Source organism: Pollicipes pollicipes, unplaced genomic scaffold (genome assembly GCF_011947565.3).
Source record: "Pollicipes pollicipes isolate AB1234 unplaced genomic scaffold, Ppol_2.1 Scaffold_6686;HRSCAF=7923_pilon_pilon_pilon, whole genome shotgun sequence".
Classification (NCBI taxonomy): Eukaryota; Metazoa; Arthropoda; class Thecostraca; order Pollicipedomorpha; family Pollicipedidae; genus Pollicipes; species Pollicipes pollicipes.
The window spans coordinates 42,576,472-42,593,168 of record NW_023596921.1 but is presented as its reverse complement, the minus strand read 5'-3'; the positions used below and the strand labels follow the sequence as shown (position 1 = coordinate 42,593,168).

At 47.2% G+C, this 16,697-nt stretch overlaps 2 protein-coding genes across 2 annotated transcripts; one reads left to right on the top strand and one right to left on the bottom strand.

The window, feature by feature from the left end:
* Positions 1-2,074: 2,074 nt before the first annotated feature.
* Positions 2,075-3,997, bottom strand: LOC119108376 (follistatin-like domain-containing protein DDB_G0289517). The gene is made up of 6 exons (XM_037231952.1): positions 3,901-3,997; positions 3,664-3,729; positions 3,167-3,247; positions 2,715-2,789; positions 2,368-2,529; positions 2,075-2,163 (listed from the first exon to the last, which is right to left on the bottom strand). Exons 1-6 carry the CDS (start codon positions 3,995-3,997, stop codon positions 2,075-2,077), a joined length of 570 nt encoding a protein of 189 aa, XP_037087847.1.
* A 10,005-nt stretch (positions 3,998-14,002) lies between these two features.
* On the top strand, positions 14,003-16,265 carry LOC119108375 (spore coat protein SP60-like). The gene is made up of 6 exons (XM_037231951.1): positions 14,003-14,096; positions 14,492-14,557; positions 14,987-15,067; positions 15,293-15,367; positions 15,738-15,899; positions 16,177-16,265. The coding sequence occupies exons 1-6, from the start codon at positions 14,003-14,005 to the stop codon at positions 16,263-16,265; spliced, it is 567 nt and encodes a 188-aa protein (XP_037087846.1).
* The last annotated feature ends 432 nt before the right edge of the window (positions 16,266-16,697 follow it).

Genomic DNA, 16,697 nt, shown 5'->3' with positions numbered 1-16,697 from the left:
AAATGCTACAATGCCTCACGTTTTGGTCCAACATGCCCAGCTGTCAATCGCGCAGTGAGGTTTAACATGCTTCAAACAGATTAAAAAGCGGTACGGTAGGCCGGAAAACGGTGTGACATAAGGGCTACAAATGCCATAAATTTGGTGAAGTGGTTGTGTGACTACCCTAGAAGAAAACTCTTGGGTGTTGAGATTTATCCTTATATTAATATTACCTGTTGTCACACTTTTCCCCTATTCATCATAAGGCATAGCATGTGAGTGTGTAACGGTTATTGTCACTTGTACGCTAACGTGCCTTGATACAATGTGGTAGCGGTAAACCCTGAACCGAACAGGGGTTGGGGCATGTAGACAGTCACGGAAGATAACAGACAGCCTCAAAAATCTAAGCCACTATCCACACTTACACCACATCCACACTATTCACACTTACACCACACTCCACATGTGGTGTAAGACATTCAAACACAAAGCAGCACAGCAGGGCAGAGACGGTTGAGCCCCTATTGTCACCTCCTCCCCCCACCCACCCGCACAGACGTTCGAAGTGGTCTAACCTGCAGGATAACTTGCGGATCACGCAGACGACCTCCACTTGGAGCATGAAGACGATGAATTGCAGGACCGGCATTAGGCACCAGAGCAGGTTGGTAGCGCACATCACGCCCACCAGACAGTTGGTGAGCGTGTGCAGGGAGCGCGTGCGGAGCAGCGTGACGATGCTGGCCACGTTGAGGAACACGGCACCGGCCACGGCGGCCAGGCTGCGGGTCAGGTACAGCCGGAACAGGTGGGACGCGGTCACATCGGCGGCGCCGGCACAGCAGGTGATGTGCTGTCCTCCGATGGAGCCGCCGCTGCAGGTGAGGGCGAGCAGCTGGGAAGAGCAGCGCGGCAGACGCTGGGCCAGGGCCGAAAGCGAGTGGGCGGCGGCGCTTGTCGGAGCACGGCTCGGGTCAACAGAGTGGGGGGTTAGTGCAGCTGGGGACTGGGTCATGTCAGCTGGGGTTTTGGTCAGGTTAACTGGGGTTCGGGTCAGGTTGGTTGGCGTCAGGGTCAAGTCACCGGACGGCAGGGTCTGGTTCAAGGGAGGAGTAGGACCGGACGGCGCTGACAGGCCAAAGCAAACAATGAGCCTGGTTTCCACACGACCGACGGCGGCATCCAGAGCCAACGTTTGGTTAGAAGGAAGCCGAGAAGAGCTTGGATTACTCTGAAGACGGACTACGGGGGCAAAAGGTAAACTAAACAACAGGATCCAATGCGACTCAAGAGTCATGTCCGAATCAGACGACGTCACTCGGCGTGTGCGGAGCGCCGGCTTCGCCAAGACCTATCTGGACACAGCTGCCGTGTGAGTGCCGCAGCTACCGTCTGCTTTGTTGTTATATGCTCCGTCGGCGTTGATGCGCGGGGTTGCCAGGGCGACCGTCCCTACCGCTGTCAGTCATGTCAATCGATGCGAAGCAGGCGCACTCCTTTCGCATGTATGGGTACTCATGTTTTCGTGTTTTGATACTTTTCCGCTTTTCGTGCTCCGATTTTATGTTCTTAGCCAATGTAAATGCTCGCCCCCTTCCGACGTTTTTCATAGCGCAGACTGAGAGGGAGGGGGCTCTTGCAGCTATGTCCTGTCGTTTCCGAGCTAAAAAGAATAAAGCCTGGCAAACTGATGGAACAGTTGATTCCTGTTGTGAGTTAAAAGTGATTCTGCTAAGCCAGTTCAAAGGTCAATTTTTCCTGAGAATCAAACTATTTCCGCTTCACATGCACGTCGTTAAGAAATAATGTCACGAATCAATTTGAAACATGAATCCAACTTCCACTATATCATCCTGAAAACGAATCGGTTTTAGGTACGAACTTGTATGTATATAGCTTCTTCAATGTAACAATACCGGTCCGCCGCGCGCGAGCAACAGCAAACATAAATCACATCACCTCATGTATTTGGTACAGCGCACCGGCTGAATGAATAGGCATACCAACAACAATGTCACCTTGATATTCCGTGAGGTCCCTGATATCACAAAGATCATGGTAATCCTCCAGTGTTCTACTGACTAGACGTCTAGATCTTGACGCAGTGAGCTCCTTTCTCTGGCGTCTCGATGCACTTAGAGTTTTCCGGGCAGTACTTGCCTTTGCAGCCAGGAGTCTCTGTGGACATTTTTGTGCGTTACATAAGGCAAAATATATTCAAGTTTTAAGCTCACAACAGATGTCAAGCAAGATTTTGCACGGCTTTTATGTGACTTGGTGAAATTGAAGCAACACAAATACTCATATAACCGCATAAGCGTACGCAACACACGACAGGCACCAGCGCTTCGTGAAAGGGCAAACGTCAAATATTCTACTCACTTTTTCCACGCCGACAGAGGGCACCGTTGGGCGTGTCGACGCAGGTCAGACCACCCTCGCAGACACGCACTTCGCACGTGTTGGGCAGACAGATGGGAGAGCCGTTACGGACGTAGCAGTTGGTACCGCGACGGCAGTAGAAGCCCTCGCACGTGGGCACATCTGAAGCACCCACATATCATCAGCTCTGAGGGCTTGGGTGCGGTATATTTTGTGGCACTCGGGAAGAACGAGTAAAATAATAAGCAAACGCCGATGCTGCATTCACCGTTCATGGCGAACAAATCTTCATTAAAGGCGAACAGGACTGTTTTTACGGCAACATTGCTAGAGGTGTATTGACGTACCTGGTACGCAGTCCGGCCCATCGGGCAGCTCGTTGCAGAGTTCACCGGCAGCACAAAAAATGTCGGCACAGGTCACTGCAATGCCAAGAGCAGTGTCAGTCATGTGAGCAGGCTTGGTGTGCAGAACAATCAGGCATTTAGAGGTCTAAATGACATATATATATATATATATATATATATATATATATATGCATGAATGTACAACTTGTTATGAAGTGTGTCACAGACAGACAGGTGTATGGAGCCTCACCCCCCGCTCCCACAAAAAGACCCCAAATCCGATCCCAGGACCCATAAGCATGTAACGCTGTTAAATCCTGGATTCTCCCTTGAGGCCAAGACGCATGTCTGGCGTAGAATGCTCCGATATATAAATATAACGTGATGCATCTGCTTGACGCTGTACGCCAGGGTAACCTGTACGCGAGCATTGACACGAAAAGGTCACTTACGTCTGACGCACACAGGACCGGTTGGTCTATCCTCGCACTTCTCATTATCTTTGCATTCCCAGCTTTTACAGGTGGGGGCCTCTGAAATGCAGGGCATGGCGTCAGGCGCGAGGTAACGGCGAACCAGCCCCGCGCATATAACGACGAACGGGCTTCGAATCCCGGTATATCGCAAGACCGAACTGCCAACACATTCAGAACGTTGGAGAAGGCCTCCTTAAATACGCTGTTCTTTGGCACGGCTTACTTGCCTACCAGCTTGTTTGCGCCGCGCAGCGCGGCTGCACAGCCGTACAGTGTGACGGAAGTAACGTACTCTCCCCTCCCCCCCCCCTCTCTCTCTCTTCTCCTTCTCTCTCCTCTCTCTACTCTCTTCTCTCTCTCTTCTCTCTCTCTCTCTCTCTCTCTCTCTCTCTCTCTCTCTCTCTCTCTCTCCTCCACACACACATACACACACACACCCGCACACACCCGCGAACGCACACATTGGTACATACCTGGGACACAGACGTGGCAAATTTGCTCTTCGCAAACGTTGTTGGGCGGACATTTCTTACTGCAGGCTGGAACAGATATTATTACCCATTATGCAGTTATCTTCGCAGCCGACTCAGTGCAGAAAAAAAACATCCATTAGATGCGGTTAAGCTTAATGCAGCTTCCACGTCGCGAAAAAATTAATGATGCGGATATAGAGCACTAATGCCACAAGAGAACATAAGATTCCGACTCACCCCCGCCTTTGGGTTTGAGACCGGCGATCAGTTTCTTGTTGGCCTGGGCACCGACATAGGCGACGAGCAGCAGAAGAACGAGGGCACGGCTGGCCATGTTTTGTGGTCGGTGCGGCTGGGATGAAGTGGGAGCGGCGTCAGAGATGGATGCTGCTCGTCTCCTGCCGGGCCGTCGCCGCTTTTATACAGGCTCTCCGGCCCCGGGCGGCCGCAGCACGCGACCAATGCGCAGCTCCGGTCGTCGCGAGCCGGTTCTGCGGATGACGTCAGAACTGAGATCCCCTATCGGCACACGTGCGCACGGTGAGGCAGGTCAGCACGTGGGCATCGGCCTCTTGTGGACTTCTCAGTGCCGCCGCAACGCTGGAATTGTTGGTATCCTAAATTATTCATCGAATAATTTCCCTGCCAGAAAGTGGATGCAAAAGTGCATCGCTCTTTTTCGGGGTTTGCTTTTACTGGTAGTTCTCTTAACACAAGAGGAAAGACGTTTTGTGTTTTCTGCTAGCTTATGGTCATATCATCCTTATTTTTCATCTTACGGTATCAGCTAGGCATGTGCATGAACACCATACATCGGCATGCCATGCAACAATTTGAAGAATGGTTTGTGTCGTGTAGCAAGGACTACTTAGAGCGTTTGCCCAGCTGTCTTTGCCTTTTGAGAAATTGGAAAGCGGTTTTGAATCCAGCGGAACATATAGTGTTAGCCTCCAGCCACCGTCGTTATTTTTTTCTGACGCAACCGCAATAGATCAGAACATTCAAGATGCGAGTGGCGGCAACAATAAAACAAAATAATGCTTCAATCCCAAGAATTTGCTCTGCGCTCTACGTGGGTGTCAATCTGATTGCCCACTATCTCAGTATCTGCCAGGTCGATCTTGTGGTCATAGGCTTAGAAAGACGCCCAGAGAACGAGTTTTATTCTGGCATGCAGAGATTTCAGCAAGTCTTCATCACGAGGCAACAACGGGGCAAAACGTATTTGCAGTCAGCGTAATTGGTTATTTCAACAAGAAATTACATTGAAAAATGTTCTTAAGCATCCAGATACAAAAAAAAATCACAGCAGTTATAGTTTTTATATCAGAAACGGACATAGGAATACGTGGCTGTAGAGCATATTTCACCAATGTAGCTTCTAGCCGAAAGATAACAAGAATCTTTTACCTAGAGATAACTAAATCTACTAAACACAGGTAAAAGTTAAACTGGATAAAACCAGGCGTTTTGGAAGCTCAGTGACAAACTCAAGTACGTATGCTCGGAGAGATGTCGACCCAAAGTTGTTCTCACAAGTTCGGTGCTGACAAGGCTGCGGCGATTGATACGCTTAGCTATATGTTCGGGGAGATAATAATAGCAGATCAATTAGGCATCTCTGCCAATAGCTGACGTGGTAATGTTAACAAAGCAATTTGGTTATGCGAAAGGCTTCCTTTCAAAACATTTTCCGTTATATCCAAATACGCTAGCAGAGCATGATTCACATTAAGTTGCCCGATTCCACCCTTTTTATACGTGGTTAGACGCATTACAGATTGCTTCGAAGCTGTGGACAGATTGAAACAGTGGATTGAATCAGACACCAAAAAAGTCATATAAATTTGGTAAAAGTTGGTAGGCTGTCTCTCACCCATGTCGCAAAGCATCGTAGTATGTCATGATTATGTGCGCGCTTCGTAATATTATCATAGACCGCTGGCATCCCTAATATCAGCGGTCGGCAACGAAAATAAACATGTTACCTGACGGCTGACTTTAACTCGAATCAGTATTGGTTGAACCCCGCCTAAACCTAATTGTCCTAGTCACGTGTCTCATCTTCGGAAGCTTTCAGTGGTGCATGATTGCCGGGCCGCATTGTTTCGGTAGATCGTTAGGCCGTATGTGAACCGCGAGGTATCCAAACTCCTCCACTCCTTGTCGCTGAATCCGCCTCTTGGTGGTTTACATGCGTCACAAACCAACTAAACTCAGTCAACATTTGTGCAATGGACATGTCATTGCTTGTTTCAGTAAAAATAAAATGAAACGAATGTATTAAAAAGGACCATGAACGGCGCTTTCACCTTGGACAGCCAGTTATTCGTGCTGCTGCTCCTCCCAAAAGCGCTACCTGCAGTGCTCTCTGGATTGTGTATGGAATTTATTGCTCGTGAGGCTGTCGTAAATTAACGTTTGGGAAGAGTCGCTAGGTTTCCGAACATCAATATTCACGATTTAGATTCCAGCTACCAACAGGAGCCGGCTGTCGGTGTTATGTGCATAAAGATGGCGTTGAAACAAGAAAACTCAAATTGCTTTGCAATTGCAAAAGTACCTCGACGCTTCGGTACCTCGACTCAAAGTGAAGTCGAGGTACCGAACGGAATTTGAAAGGAACGGAATTAAGCGCTGTCCGTGTCACTAAATGCTCTCATTGGACTGGCTACATCAAAGTATCGCCAGATGCTCGATGATAACACCTGGCAGGGGCTTCCGTATTCAACGCTTTCCGTAAACACACGTTCACATTTACTGTCGCAGTTATCTGAAACGAAACATTTGTGGATTAATGCTAACTGTGTCAAGTTTGTTAAGATCCGGTCGCATTCATGTGACAGCTGCTTCCTGTGATGGCTTAAAGCAGTTATGCTGTATGCATGAGGCCAAACCCAGATTTCAGATTCCTTTCAAGAGATATGCCTAGACTACAGGAACACTCGGATTCAGAGGGATGTAAGCCAGCAATGTTTCAAGCTCCCGGCTTTTGGGAGCTACGCCTTTAAAATTGATTTCATTTGGACAGTGCATCCTGATCACAATGCTACGACTCACTCCATCAGGCTAAAACGTGCATAAGTTGCGCATTATGCAGAGACTGGACCCAGAACCCTAATTTTTTGTTACATGCGGTGATGGTAGTGTCTCTCTCTCTCCCTGACATCACCCATTCTTTGTTGCCAGCCGTTTTGTGCCTATAGTTCTACGCTTGCGAAGCATAAAGTTTTATTTGCATTCCATACAGCCGCAAGCCAATACCCCGCAGTTAACAACATCTACGCAAAACGGATAGTAGAAAGACAAGATATCAACACTTTTTCCACCAGGCCAATCAGATGGACTAGTTTAAACACCTACAATAGTTATAAATATCCTCTCGAAACGATAGCCTTCTGGGTCTTTTGTTACCTCTTATCTCTGTTTCTGATATGTTTGGGTTCGCTTGTCCCTAAAGCAATGTGCCGTGGCCTTATCTTCGGGCCCTTCAACATCTTGGAATTAGCCTATAAAATATTTCGGACAGCCCGCTCCCGTGTGGCCCGGCAAATATTCTGAACAGCCATCCATCTTGCTTGGGCTTTGTGATCGTGCAAGCTCCATAAGCGTTTTAGAGACTTGTTGTCCAAGGTCTTTGGATTTTTCGGAGATCACACACCGCCTGCTGCAGTGTCTTCTTTTAAATAAGGGAGGCATACATCCCTCAGGAAATATGTCTCTTCGCATAGAGTACACAGAGACCGATTGCACTCTCTGATCGATCACCGTATAGAGTGATGACTGGACCATCTCTTTCCGTCGCTGCGTTGTTTTTTGACGTCCCACCACACTGTGTTCCTTGACCCTTTCCACGACCTTTGAAGGAAGTCTGCTTAGTCTTTTGGTTCTTTAAAAAGACATTCCAGAAATTATTTTAACCAAGTACGCGCTATACCGGTACGAACACAGACCTTTTGGGGCAAGAATTGCACCAATAAACGTAAACGACCATATATGTATATTACGTGAGGCAACAAATGGCGCATCAAAGACAACCTGAAACCTGACGAAAAATCACGCTTCCATGATAGCCTGCTACCCATAAACCGTCGCTCTGGCGCCAAATTTCTTTACTTCACCGGCGGCAAATCACATCACAGAACATCCCACTGGCAGGGAAAATAACGTCACGTGCTCCCCCTATTAAAGAAAAGACGCGACTGCGAAAAATTTGCTCTCGTCATCGGCAAGAAAGCCCTTGAGCTGCGTGGTGGAAGACTGGAAGCACTCCCAAAGTCAATCAGTGCAGAAATCTTGAAAGAGTACTTTACCATCGAGCACGTGCTGACGTCAATTATCTTATTTGTTCTGATTTGGACGATGAGGATCGTGTGAACTTATTCCGTGTTATTAATGTAAACTGCAGTTGCAATGGGGTCGTTTTGGGATGAGCCTCTGCGAGAACGGGTTATCTACCACTGAGGGGCTGATGGCATGATCATAATGGAGAGATACAACGCTTGTAGATGAACTGGACATTTCGAGACAAGGAAAATGTCAACGCTCACCTCAATCTCTTTGTTACATATATCTACAGGTGAAAGACTGTGAATGGTGAGCTGAGGCAATAAAATGCTATAAAAGATACACTCAAGGTGTCAAGCTTCAAAACGTCCTGAGAACACATGGTCGCCATTACATTGTATGTCTAAATGTTCCACCATTTCAAGTTGATTACGTACAATACTGCTTTGAATTAAAACCATCTATTTTTGGCTCTAGCCCAGCTTATGAACCTTTAGCAAATCAAATGATGGCTACCCTTGGCAGTGGATAATGTTAAAAGAACTTGCTGCATGCTTCCAACACGCAATACATTCCCCGCGCATGGCTTAATTAATTTGATATGTAACATGTCTTTTCTCTTTAACGTTATATATCTTTGATTGCCATTCCATTGGGTAAACTAGTTCCTCATCCTATGAATTTCGCAGATTGCTGCAACACGTTGATGGTATGATATCATGATTTGCACTGAATGAAAATGTTATCGTGTTCGATGAAAGTTGCACATTAAGCTCACAATGTGCTTTCGTTTGAACTTGAATGCACGTATGTTTATATAACCATCTCCCTTTGCGCTCAACTCTAGACAGTTTGTGGACTATTAACATTATGCAACAATGGCTCACACTGTCAGTGAATCTACGGATATGCTCCTGTGTGACTGACTTCTGTAAATTGGATTGTATTTTGTAAATAGAACTTAGTGAGTTTTTATTGGTATTGTAAACAAATGGAATGATTAAAATATGTTATATGAGTGCCAAATTTCTAATGTGACCAAGTTGCAGTCTTGCAATCATTCAGTCCTAAATATAAGGCACTGTTAGACGTTGCTACACATTGTTATTCTGACGATCATTTTTGGACGTAGACCCACCGGCCCATACACCTTGCACATTTTCAGACATTGGCTACAACTGGCATCAAACAACTATCAATGGAGTTGTATGAATGATGGGGAGATCGGCAGGATTGATGGTACTTTGCTGATGTACACACTGGTACTAATAACATATTTTCTCCTCAATTTTTGCCATTTTTTTCTTGCTCCTGCAGGTGAAGAGATATGAACGCACAGCTAATAATAAAATGCATCATAAGTAGTGCTAGATATTTGAAACATCAACACATGAACATCGTATTTCATCAAAAGCAGGTGAGAACACCAGTAATGATACAGGAAAACGTTCATATGTGGTTCATCACCACATAGTGATTTGCGCACGCACATTTGCCCAGAGCTCAAATGGCATGCAAAGCTCCAGAAAACATGAAGCTCCAGCACTGATAATTGTGGATGATGGAAAATGTTGCAATATCCTGCACTTGGTGAGCCTGCGTGAACAATACAACAGCAATATTTTGGAAATCAAGCGAAGACAAGTTGTATCAAAACCTTGAGTAGAAGGTAAGAGGCCTAGCATCATCAGCAGTAGGAAGTACCCATGCAGTCGCTGTCAGTGAAAGCAGAGTGCCTTTATTGTCATATCGCATAGGTATTCAACGTGATATTCTTGCATGATTCACTTTGTCCGAAAGTCCTGGAGGGAACATGGAAGAAAGCTGTAGTGAATATGATTCCATTACATTCAAGGTTTTCATGAGGCTTTCAAGTTCATATCACCTACATCTCTAACAAAGGGAACTTTTGTGTCATTACATAGCTCGCTGCCATGTCACACACGACGCACAACGTGATGTTGAGATGCCCCAGGGAGGAAAAAAACCCTGCCATCATCGTGCAGGCAGATAAACTAAGATGCCTAAAGCATCCGCAATGTTCAAAACAATGACTGACGAAACCGAAAAATACCTTGATGTATAATATTTATCATAGATACGCTCCACTTCAAATACTGCTTGGGAATATTGCTACCACGTTTTCAGACTGCAAATGCATACATGACTCGAAAAGGCGGCAATTTTGAGGTACGCCACATAAATGGTAATAAAACAAACGACTATCATTAGCATTACACGGTCAGCTGGCAGGCACACTACAAACTGAACACTTCATTAAGCTTGGAATGCTCCAAGCACGAACACGAAATATTCCTATGCTTGTGCCCGAAAACGTAAGCATGGTACGAAGATAACTGAAAAAAAAATGTCGAGGACATTGATTCATAAAAGGTTGCGCGGTCTACATAAAAGATTTAGTCTAACGAGGGCCGGAAAGCATGAGTACTGTGTACCTGTCCATATTTCATACTTGTTTCCCTACATTTGGGGTTGGTAACACCCTTTCCTAGCACAAGTGCACGCATGTTTATAAGGGGCAACAATTTAGGGCACACCATATAATGTTACCATCAAAATGGTAGCCTTTTGGAGAAAAAAAACATTTGGAGTAACCAAGAAGGGTGAGCACTTTACGTAATTAGGTTAACTTACCATATTTTCTGCAAGTGATAGTAATCATGTATACCAACAATGCTTTAATGGACCAAATGGGGCAAATTGAATGCTGCACTGAGTTCCTAACCATTGGCCAGTAGTGGCCACCTAACTTAAAAGTACGCTGGAAATGAATTTCAAATTCCTACAATGTAAAAAAGTAGACAATGTGAAACCAGCTTCCACATACATGCTTGGTAAGACACTGGTAGAACAGTCAAGTGCAGCAAAAGCTTCGACAAGCGTGTATGCTTAACTGTCAAATAATAAATAGCTTGTAAATCAATGGAAATGAATCAAACGGACTGGTGCGACTCCCTAAACCATCAGCGGTGTAGTAGGGGGCACTTTCGGCCGTGAAAGAATTCCCAACGAATATATATATATATATATATATATATATATATATATATATATATCCCTCTCATAATCACTGCATCAATAATTCCAATTACGTTCGGCAGGTCCTGGAACTATCCAACAGAATGCTCTGGACAATTCTTCAAGATAAGCTGCTGGCCGAGCGCAGCGCCCATTTCAAACTCGATGTAAGCGTTCCGGGTGGAATAATTTTTTGGACTTTGCCATCGCCTGGTGTGTTAGGTCACACAGGCTGTCACCCAGACAAGGCCAACAGTCGGAACGATTATCTCGTCCGTAATACAATTGTAGTCGGTGTACCGTTTGCATGTCTAGTTCGATTTAGTGCTCGCTTCTCGCTTGTTGAGTCACTTAGCTTGCTATTATCTTGAGGTATAATTTAGTGTTAGTCAATCCATGCTATTTTCGTATTAATTTTGCATTGCTAATTTTAGTCTCTGTTTTGCCTGTTTCCGCTCTGTTTAGTTCTAGGTCTAGTCTGTCCATTTCCGAGGTTTCGTTGTTTCGCTGCCAGCGTCCACGAGGAGTCGAGGCGAGGTGTTGGCGATGTGCGGACATGAAATATAGCGCACCTGAAACATCGGTGTCTTCGACGTGGCGGCCGTCTACACAATTGCCTCTTCTCAATCCTTCCTTGCAACTGTAAACAAACACGTGTTTGCACAATGGCCGCAGTCGCGGTGTTCGAAATATACTGTCAGTTCTGACGAGCTCCCTTCTCGGAAGACCATTCGCTGACGCTAACGATACATTCACGATATGTGCGATAAATTAGTGGTGGAAAACGTTTTCGCGTCACCGGATAATTTTGTGCTGGCAGCAAAAATTTGGGGCTCTTAACATATCTGGTCAAGAATTATAACGTATCTGGAAGTGAACTTGTAGAAACAAAGGATACCAATCACCAAAAACCGAAATTTCCTTAAATCCTATGTGCACAATGAAAGCCCCCAATTCAACTAGACACTTGAATAGCGCATTACATACAATGTCGGGGACAAAGTTGCCCCTTGCCTCGAATATTATTCGGGACCCTGGAGAAAACCTCTGGGACTGATATCAGGCGGCAAATGCCGCACATTGCCGTTATGAAGCAAAACAGGTCAAGTAAGACAGCAATTGCAGGTCTTCGTCGATCTTGTTAGCCTCACGCGCAAGCTTGTTTGTGCAGTGTTCAGCAGATCGGCCGGATCGCGTGAAACGCTTAATGCGCTGCGAAACAACGGCGCATGATATAGATGAATGAAGAAACAGAAACAACTGTTGGCACACAGGCTTGGAATCTTAGATCCTGGGAGTGCCTGCTGCCCAAGAGGATTAAAGCTTTCTAGCCGATCGAATGAACGGAGACGGCCTGGCCTCAAGGGGACCAAGAAATTCCGTAACGCTAAATTCACAGGGTGATCGAGCGTCCTAGGCGATCAACAGGATCTCATGCTTCCAAGGGAGGCTAAGGCCATCAGCCTCCGACGGACAGCTGATTGGTAGAGGTCAGTGGGTTTCCAGATCGCCATGCGCACCTAACACCGAGTTGTGTCTCAAGGGGGTCATATCCCATAATACACTGACGGGGCTTCGAAACACGTATGGGCTCCCGAACGCTTACGGGCAAGGTCATCGGTGATAGTGATCATTGGTGATCCCCCGGCATGGGCAATAGGCGACCATGCACCTGAGCGGTCAAGCAGAACTGAATGCCGCGGGGCTCATAGTGGTCCGGGATCTGCCATGCATTCGCGAAGCTGAACATGATTAGTGGCTTCGGAATAATCAAGAGCATCGAAACCGGCCAACAAATCAGCTGAGCCAAGACCCCTGAGTCAGTCCGTTGTTTGCAAAACGGCAAGCTTGTGCCGTTTTGTGCGACTTTTTTGCTATGATTAATCAGCACTACCAGCAATGAACGGTGTAACATGCCGATTAGTTTTCAGATAAGTTGCCCGCATCAAGCGTAAGGTAATGCTATCAGATGGTGGTCGTAGCTCTGTTACCGCCAGTCCGGTTTCTACATGATCTGAAATGCCTGGTTTCCTTTCGATGAGTATGACTGTTCACCTAACACACCCTTATTTTACGTACGTAGTGGCATCTATTGACACAGTATGCAGACCATTCTGTAATCCATAGGCTAGTTTACTCCCGCTACGGAAAAAGCTAGCTGGCTATAGCCATCGTTCTCAACAATATCTCCCCTATATGACGTAGCTTTTGTTGCTGTGAAATCCTTCATTTGTGACATTGTCTCCCTATATTTTTTAGAGCGATGTGCCTCGCTCCGAGGAAACTCTTGAGTTCGTGAACGAAGTTTGTGATTGTTATTCTGGCAACATTAGTGCAGCATAGCCAGGCTAATACAATAACCCACAGTCGTCCTGCTTTTAAATCTTTTGGGGACGCCACTAGGCCAAATGGACTTTCTAGGTCTTTCAATAAGCAAACCAAATTAACAACAGAACTGCAGCTAGCACCATAGCAAGGAAAATCTCTGGATGTGGGGGAGTCCTGCTCTCGGTCCGTCATGAATTTCATTTCGCTCCACTCCTGACCCCATGCCCATATGAACTGTTACGGCAGCACTAAGTATGTTCTGCGCTCCGGTTAGGGATCATGATAGCAGGGATCCAGATTTCCAGGGTGGGGGGGGGGGGGACAATTTGTGCCGCTGAACACTAAAGGACCGCCCGAAATACCACGACAGTCCTCATTCGTCACAGTCCACAGAGTACACCGACACCACACGCGCGTGACCAGAGAACCCCGTAATCCTCGCCCTTTCCCAATGTGCCCACGTGCTGACCTGCCTCACCGTACGCACGTGTGCCGATCGGGGATCTCAGTTCTGACGTCATCCGACAGAACCGGCTCGCGATGACCGGAGCTGCGCATTGGTCGCGTGCTGCGGCCACCCGGGGCCGGAGAGCCTGTATAAAAGCGGCGACGGCCCGGCAGGAGACGAGCAGCACCCATCTCTGACGCCGCTCCCACTTCATCCCAGCCGCACCGACCACAAAACATGGCCAGCCGTGCCCTCGTTCTTCTGCTGCTCGTCGCCTATGTCGGTGCCCAGGCCAACAAGAAACTTATCCCCGGACGCCAACCTGGAGGCGGTAAGTGGATGCCACTCTTCATCAACGAACATTGGTACATTACCTGACTTTGTGTGTGCCATGGATTGCGAGCATTGTGATTCGCCTGGCATGTCTTGCTATATTTACCCGTGCCCGAGGTGAGTTATTACATGTCGATATGCTTTCCAAACCGTGCATACCTCGTCGTTGGCCAATCTAAGGACATGAATGTGTTCGCTTTAGACTGCTCGGTGACTGCGTGCTTTCGAATTCATCGGAGCTATACGTATAGAGCGAGCTTCAATTGGAAGGCCATAAGACCCATTTATTTCCCACACACTGACAATAGCGTCAACGCAAAGTTTAGAAGTTTTCTCGGTATCGCTTGGTGAATTATTTGTACAAGTTATGCAACAAACGTCTTTCTCTTTCAGCATGCAGCAAAAAATGCCCGCCCAATAACGTCTGCGAAGAACAAATCTGTCAAGTATGCGTTCCAGGTATGTGTGCATGTGAGAAAAGCCAAGCACCTGTCTGTCATATTTTTATATGCCTGTCATATGCCTGTCATATTTTTGGTTCAGACCATAATTCGTGTATATCATACATAGATTGATGTTATCGTGACAGCGACCGCACTCACTTTTTATGAAAATGTAACGCGATGCACGATATTACGCCCACCTCTACGGGGCACCAGCGACCACAGAGGTCATATTAGTGCTCAAGGGCCCATGCACAGCCGGTGCCCGGGCACCCCATGTTCAAGTTAAAGACGCTAACCGCTTGTCCATTACGCCACGTAGGCACAATCACTCACCTGGAACAACGCATTAGATGTGTTACAGTTTCTACAGTGCTTTAGAGACAACGCTGACGCATAGGCGTGGTTCGGTGCCCCGTGCATGACACCATATCCTTTATTTCAGAGGCTCCCACCTGTAAAACCTGGGAATGCAAGGCGAATGAAAAGTGCGAAGATAGACCCACCGGTCCGGTGTGCGTCAGACGTAAGCCGCCTTTTCTTCGCATTCTTTGTATGACGCATTCAAACGCAGCTGACGTACCTTGAAGCCCTCGACATGCATTTTTTACTAAACAGCCGTGTTAGCGAACATGGAGCGACTCTGCAGCATGCCACGATGGCATTTGACCCCGCCGCCGCGCCGAGGCGTAAAGAAGAGGCGGACTGCTGACAGTTCGCCCTTAGACTGACCCTATTCTTCGCATTGCAGTGACCTGCGCCGACATCTACTGTGCCGCCGGTGAACTCTGCAACGAGCTGCCCGATGGGCCGGACTGTGTGCCAGGTAGGCCGATACGCCTCTGGCGATGTTGCCGTGGAGACCAGTCCACTCTTCACTGGCCAGTTTAGTCGGCATTCACGCCATCTTAAGAGCGTGTCCGGCGGGGCAGGTTGACGTGAATGGTACTGGATTCTTGTTATATCGGGAGACTCTGGGTTGGCTTCTGACAGGCGCAGTTTCCGTGAGGTGAAAAGCGTATCTGTTTTGTTCTCCAATACCTGCTTTTCGCTCAACAAACGCTCGATGTCAGCTGTCCGTCTAAATCATTACTGCATGCCTCGCCTTCCCAGCCCCTCCGAACGGCGCCTATTACCCTGGCTATGAACTATGCTCAAAGCATGTTTTCAATCCTGGTGACCTGTGCGTTCTTCAGATGTTCCCTCGTGCGAGGGCTTCTACTGCCGTCGCGGTACCAACTGCTACGTCCGTGACGGCTCTCCCATCTGTCTGCCCAACACGTGCGAAGTGCGAGTCTGCGAGGGTGGTCTGACCTGCGTTGACACGCCCAACGGTGCCCTCTGTCGGCGTGGAAAAAGTGGGTACAGCTTTGACGTACTCGTGTTCCGTATGGAACTCGAATATGTGCTTTTAACTGCTTTAATGTGCATTAAGAAGGCCGTCACGCGTCTCCGATTTGTCACGATTTCAAGGCCCCCGCTTGGAGCTGCAAGCGGACATTTGGACATGCCGACAGCTGTCTCGACTTGTAGCAGGATTTCGAAGTACTGTCCGGGTCCGATTCAACCAGACATCACTTGATGTGCTTAAGCAGTGTATGCTTTCCTTTATGTAACACAAGCTATTTCCTTCAGAAACCCCTGGCTGCAAGGGGAAGTACTGCCCGGACAACTCCAAATGTATCGAGACGCCAGAGAAAGGAGCTCACTGCGTCAAGATCTAGACGTCTAGTCAGCGAGAGCACGGCGTAATGCCTATTGTGCAATACGAAAACATTTGTGATATCAGGGACGTTGTGTGAGACTGAAGTGCGCAAATCCGCCAGCCTCGACTTTTGGTGTAGTCTAGCTTTCTTCAAGGGAACGAACTAGCCTACGCACTGTTTTCCATCAATGCAGCGGACGTGATTGCAAAATGTGCCAGTGCTCATGGCTGTCCCATCCATGGCCATCAGATTGTGTTTTCCTAACGTCTCAGAAGTATTTTTCAATAGCGCTGCAGTCAGTCTATCCCATACTAGCCAGCTTTGACGCAATGAGGCTGACAGCGGTCTCCCACGCGATGGAGGCTGAGGTGCTATGTTCACACCCGTGCTGCAATGTGAATTTATTTCGGTCAGCATACGAACTTGTGAAGCTTGTTCACAAAATCCTAG

What these genes read in the sequence shown, in the direction of transcription:
- LOC119108376 (XM_037231952.1), bottom strand. Translation starts at nt 3,997, where the DNA reads ATGGCCAGCCGTGCCCTCGTTCTTCTGCTGCTCGTCGCCTATGTCGGT. An exon ending in TGGGCCGGACTGCGTACCAG is followed by an intron (nt 2,530 to 2,714) that starts GTACGTCAATAC and finishes TGGGTGCTTCAG; the next exon opens with ATGTGCCCACGTGCGAGGGC. An exon ending in CCTCTGTCGGCGTGGAAAAA is followed by an intron (nt 2,164 to 2,367) that starts GTGAGTAGAATA and finishes AAATGTCCACAG; the next exon opens with AGACTCCTGGCTGCAAAGGC.
- LOC119108375 (XM_037231951.1), top strand. Translation starts at nt 14,003, where the DNA reads ATGGCCAGCCGTGCCCTCGTTCTTCTGCTGCTCGTCGCCTATGTCGGT. An exon ending in CTGTCAAGTATGCGTTCCAG is followed by an intron (nt 14,558 to 14,986) that starts GTATGTGTGCAT and finishes CCTTTATTTCAG; the next exon opens with AGGCTCCCACCTGTAAAACC. An exon ending in CCTCTGTCGGCGTGGAAAAA is followed by an intron (nt 15,900 to 16,176) that starts GTGGGTACAGCT and finishes TATTTCCTTCAG; the next exon opens with AAACCCCTGGCTGCAAGGGG.